At 47.4% G+C, this 5809-nt stretch overlaps 1 protein-coding gene across 1 annotated transcript; it reads right to left on the bottom strand.

Annotated features, from left to right (window-relative positions):
- Window positions 1-1045: 1045 nt before the first annotated feature.
- Window positions 1046-3518, bottom strand: LOC121836710. The gene is made up of 2 exons (XM_042291761.1): window positions 2557-3518; window positions 1046-1514 (listed from the first exon to the last, which is right to left on the bottom strand). The coding sequence occupies exons 1-2, from the start codon at window positions 3017-3019 to the stop codon at window positions 1147-1149; spliced, it is 831 nt and encodes a 276-aa protein (XP_042147695.1). The 5' UTR covers window positions 3020-3518; the 3' UTR covers window positions 1046-1146.
- Between the last annotated feature and the right edge of the window lie 2291 nt (window positions 3519-5809).

Below are 5809 nucleotides of genomic sequence, written 5' to 3'. Positions count from 1 at the left end.
GAGCTGCAGAAATCTCTTACAATATTATCACTCTCGTGATTGTTGTTTGAGCAGGAATTGCTTAAAAAGCCGATTATTCACAACAACAAAAAGCAGGATTTAGCTCGGAGTCCGCGGGGCTGTTTATAGCATTTTTAGCGTTTCTAACTTAATATCAGCATGATAATAATGTAAGAGATTTCTGCAGCCCACCCAGATTGAAGGGTGGGCAGCGTGCACGGTATAAAGAACGCTAACATTGAGGAGAAATTTTAAAAGCGATATGACGGGTCATTGGGGTATATGAGGCGCTTGTTCAGGGTGACTCTGAATTACGCTCGAAAGCTGTGTAACCAAGGATAGGGTTGAAATTACCGATGACTGAGGAGCTGAACGAACACTGTTCCCATGATTCTTTTAGCGCGGGCCGGGGCACTGGGGTCTATTGAAGTTCCTTTGTTGGAGTGCTTTTGCATGCCACTTCTCTTACATTCTTTGTAAGAACTAATAGTGTCGTTAAATAAATTAAATAATAATAAGTAAAGAGAACACCGCGACAGTCCCAGTTCAGGCTCAGCACGACCTTTCCCGACGACGGCACAATCCTGGCCTTTTTTGGCGCTGGTGAGTTCACGCGTGTTGCCACTGTTTGCTTTGTCATTTTGCATCTGGATCATAGTGATATGAGTGTTAGGTTGTTCCACTGTATTGGTCCCCCCTTTTTAAAATTTTTAAATCCGATAATACGAACTTTATGAACACCCCTTGTAAGTCCTGCCCCTTCATGCTTCTTATGGAAAATAATTCTTGTTCCTGGGTTAGGACAGCCCCTTTCTAATAGTCGCATCTAAAATAACAAATAAACAGGATTAGCACGTCAAGAAGGTCATTCAGTCGTCAAGCCTCCCGAGCGAGCTTCCTCCGATAACGATTCAGTGTCTGGTGAGCCTCCAGCGTGCACGCGCAGTCGAAGTGCAATTGAAGACAACGAGCTCGCGCTGGGGGTCCGGGCACCGCAAAGACGCGTCCTGCCGTTCTCACCCTCAAAACGACTTCTTAGAAAAAGTTCCTGCAATTTATTCAGTAGCAAGAAAAAAAAAAAAAAAAAAAAGAGCCCGTGGAAGCAAAATTAAAACAATAAGCCACGGATATCGCGGGGAAGTATAGTCAATGACTGATGCGCAGCAACCTGCTACTTTGACACCACAGCAAGACGGCGATGACTAGAGAGATAGCCAGTCCCACCGGAGGACGGCACAGTTCACTGGAGCCAGACGAGAACGCCTGTTGGCAGAACACGAAGAGGAAGTCGATGACCGAGGTGTTGTACGCCGACGTGGCCTCCGGTCTGCAGCCGGACTTGCTGAGGGCGCGTGACAGGCACTTGGTGTGGCGCAGCATGCTCAGGCAGTCCTGCTGCTCCGCCTGGAACCGAAAGATCCGCTTCCACGTCGTCGCCGGTTCGAAGTTGGCTGCCCTGCAGCCACCGGCGTTGTTGGCCACCTTCAGGATGCAGTGTCCGTCGTAGAAGAGATCTGCCAATCAGGTCACCGTATTAAGGCTGGCACGCACTTGCGATTGCTTACTACCGTGTGCCTATCAGCCTTTTAAAATCTCTTGCGACGAAAAAACACACTGGAGCCATCTATCGGATAGCCGTGGAACGCTTGACGTTTTCGTATATTTTCTATATTTTTCGCCGATCAATCTTTTTTTCTTGGCTTGAAAAGCTTCTTGACAATTTTATAAACGACAGTTTCTCATAGATAGAACGTACATTTCAGTTCGCAAATACCGCAAAACCTTCGCTCTAGTGAAATGCAGCTTCAGGGTCACCTCACAGAGGGCGTGAGCGTGCCAGTGCATTCTCTCGTCGTAAGAGATTGTAATAACACGGTCATATGCAAATGAAAGTATGCGAACGGCTGTTTGGCCCTCATTCGTAGTTCATTGCACAGAGCGTTAATTTTATATTTGCAATGGGTGAAACAAAGCCTAATGGATCGATCTCGCTACTCGTCCCACGCAAGCGTGACTCCGCCAGAACTGTATTCTACAGAGGGCAGGCGGCAGTGCACAAACCAGCTCCTGCCCTGCTCGCGGAGACTCGCAGCAGAGTTGTCCCGCGCGCAGAAAGCCTACAGTTCTCACAATGCATGGCGACCGCGGCGACCTAACGAAACTGGCTGATGAGATCGGTCTGTTGAACTGCGATTATGGCCAAAGTCAATTTCGTGGCAAGTACGACTGCCACACGGAAGTAAGGACGGTGAGATTATTTTGTCACAATTCCAAAACATAGTTTTGAGCCATAGCGATACGTATTTTCCCCCTTCATTTTGCCGCTCTTGTTTTAAATTTTACTCGCTATAATTCTGTCTTTCCAAAGAGAGCAAGTTTTGCGAACATCAATATATTTATTTTTAAGTTCAAGACGAAAATCGTGGGATGGAAGCTTGGTATGGTAATTACGTGGAATCTAACCTTACAAAAGTAACTAATTACCAGTGGACATCTCAGAGGAAGAGCGGGAAAGGCGGGATGGATGGCGGGGCTCTAGCGGCGCCATGTACCTACCCTGCAATGTCTTCCTGTCAGCACCACAGAGCAGCTGGAAGGAAGAGACCATGGCCTTGAGGAGCCTCTCGAAGTACGCTCTGCGGACTCCGCCTCGGTCGTCGCAGTTGAGGTAGTGGTACGCGTAGCACTCCAGCAGTTCGCCGAACCCACTGCACGCGGAAGGTGTGGTGGGGTGGTAAAGAAAGGACAAGATTACGGACGATATCTCACGCAGACATGTCACTCTTTCACCGCATGGCTGTTTAGGAAGCGGGCTTTTTGGCTTGGCTCGGACAACTAAGATATTTTTCAAAAGTCCATCAAGCAACATTGGCGGTCGCCATTGCTTGGCGACTAGGCTAGGCGGCGTAAGCTGCCGCCTGATATCCATCCATCCACTGCACACGAAGTGCGTGAGTGGACCCAAGTCCTCGCCGAACGCTGACGAAGCCATCGTGCCCAGTACATGCTCAGAGTACATGAACAAGTAATGGCAGACAGGAGTTGTCGCGGACTTTTGAAAGGCGTCCCTATAAATTGATTATACATATTGACAAGAAGAATTCACGTGTAATTCTGATAATTCTGGGGTCATGCCTTATTAGTCCGATAAAAATGAAATTTCTTTCGAACGTCACTGTCCTTCAAGAAGTAACGCTGCGCAATGGCAACACACGCCGTTTGACCTACTACTTTCGCGTAGCCTTTGCCGTCCTAAAGTTCTTGGATAAAACTTACACTTCGCTTGAAGTTTGGCGTGCATAAGGCACCCGTTGAATTGAAATAAGCGGTGTTATGAAATCGAAAACTGTCTTACTGCTTTAACTCACAAAAGAAACAGGCAAAAAGTTCGAGCACGATCTCAACAGTCTCTCTATCCGGTTTGTGGCGCAGTGCAAACCGCGTCGTTCCCCTAGTTCGAACATCATGGCAAGACACACGCAAGCCGGTAAAAGTTAAACAAGATGGATTTTCCTGTCTATACAAGTCGCACCGTTGTTTAAGTCGCACCCCTTTATGAACGAGCGTTTTCACCAAAGCAAGCTTGGTATATAAGTAGCACTTAAATATCTGTAGGGTCGGAGCGGCAAAACAGCATTGACAAGCCTGCAAATATGTATTGTGATCGCGACATGCGCACAAGCGGGAGGCCGTTCCAACATTCTCGTCCACGAATCGAACGACAAATATAACCTCCGCGGAAAATGATCAAAGTTAAGGTTCGCACTCGAAGGAAAAAGAACCGCATATAAGTCGCACCGGTTTGTAAAACATACCAACAAAAAAAAATTGTTAAAATGTGGCAGTTACAACTCTGAGACTTGAGTCTGAAGTGGACAGCTCGACGGTTACTAAACAGCTTCACATTGTTGACGACTTTCGTCGTTATTCTTGTGCACCGCATCTCCCGGTCCCGTGTTTACCTTGACCCAAGGCGTTTTGGTAAGGACTTCTCGCCACAGCACCGAGGCCAGTAAACGAAACACAACTAAAAGCTGCATTCCAGAACCGACAAACGGCTTCTACTTGAAAGGGGGGTGAGGGCGTGCCTTCTCCGTTGCGTCCCAAACAAATAGATGGACGTCACGCACGCTCGGGACGCGAAAACCGAAACCACGCAGTGTAAACGAGGCTGCGTCTGCTTTCTGTCCGCCATCGCAAACGAGACCGGCGAGGAGACGGCGCTTGGCACGTGTCAAACGCTCACGGAGGCGTCTTGGTCTTGGTGGTGAAACAATAGAGAGCTCTAGAATACGAAGCCCCCACGCTCTGGGTTCCCCGAACTGTTTGAGGCGTCGCTCCGCGCATGCGCAGGACTTGTGAGCATGCGCAGTGCGACGCAATAAAAGTTATTAGGCCGCGTGTATGGAACCCACCTGCGTGGAAATCGTGAAATCAATTGAGTGATTTCCCGTGCTAAAGGGACAGCGTTGATCACATCCACACTCCCCCTCCCCCTTTTTTTGTTACACTGCCATCTTTGTGTTACCTCTAAAATGTTGTGTTTGTTTATATTACAACGTTAAAGGAGCCATGAAACGATGTTTCTGCTTTCGCTAGATACTACTTAGAATCACTCCCTAACGTTAATAACTGATTAAACTTCTAGTTTTCTTCTTTCTAGGCAATGGCAGTCGCCAAAAAAAATTTGACAAATGCGAACATCGTTCATCCCCTCAACTCGGAGTGGACTGGGAGCCAGAACAAGCAACGTGGACTGGTGCCTATCCTATGCCGCCAACGTTAACCAGACCGACGCGCTGGGGTTGTCAAAATAAATAAAAAAAAGAAAAACACGCGCTGAGCTCCAGACATTGTCAGAGTTCGGCTATTCTCATCACCGCAGTGGTTGGAGACGAGCCACCACCCGAGGTCCGCCGAGGCATTGGTTGTTACAAGCCGAAGTCGAGGGATCACGCAGTTTTCGTGTCCAATCCTTGAGCCGCGCTCGGCTGTCGTCAAATGGAGTGGTTTCGATCCCACAACCACGTCAACAAGCTTTGCGAAGGCAAGACTGAAAGAAATAGTTCAATTTTATCCTCGTGATTTCACCGCGACAAAGAGGTTTCTGAATCAGTGGCGATTTGTGAAAGTATGGTTAGGCCGGGCCATACTCGTTTTCACCTAACGAAAAAATTAAGTTTTGCGCGTTGTTCATACGCCACGCGAAGTAGTTCTTACCAGATTTGGAGGTTCGGAGGAAGAAGCGATGCTTTCGACGTTTAAAGCGTGCGAGTCTTCATAAGATAACATATACATAATCTAAAATGTGCCTACATATATCATCATTCTCTACGTAATGGGGGAAATTACACGCTAAAAAAAGGGGGTGTAGCCCTTATACCCCTTGTCACATATACGACACCCCTAAACTTCAGTTGGGCGTACCGCGCACTGACGTTCAACCGACGCTACCAACTTTCACGAGTGGCTTGATAGCTGAGTTGTACAACTTATTAAAATAGTTTACGTAAATGTAACTGACTGTAAAAAAAAATAAATATCGGGGTTTTCTTGGCCCTACTGCAAAACCTCAGTTAGCTGTTTAATATCTCATATCTCACCGTCATCAAGCCTCTCGTAGAAGTTAGGGCCGTCAGCTTGATGTCAGTGCCCTGTACGGCGAACTGAAGTTTTGGGGTGTCGTATATGTGACAAGCGGTGTGTAAGGGCTACACCCTTTTTCTTAGAGTGTAGTAGTGCTTCGGCGAGGATCCGGACTTTGTTTTAATACTGTTCTTGAGGTGAAAACGAAAAAAATACGAGTACC

Source organism: Ixodes scapularis, unplaced genomic scaffold (genome assembly GCF_016920785.2).
Source record: "Ixodes scapularis isolate PalLabHiFi unplaced genomic scaffold, ASM1692078v2 PGA_scaffold2__306_contigs__length_199485367, whole genome shotgun sequence".
Taxonomy (NCBI): Eukaryota; Metazoa; Arthropoda; class Arachnida; order Ixodida; family Ixodidae; genus Ixodes; species Ixodes scapularis.
This window is presented reverse-complemented; position numbering and strand designations above follow the sequence as displayed.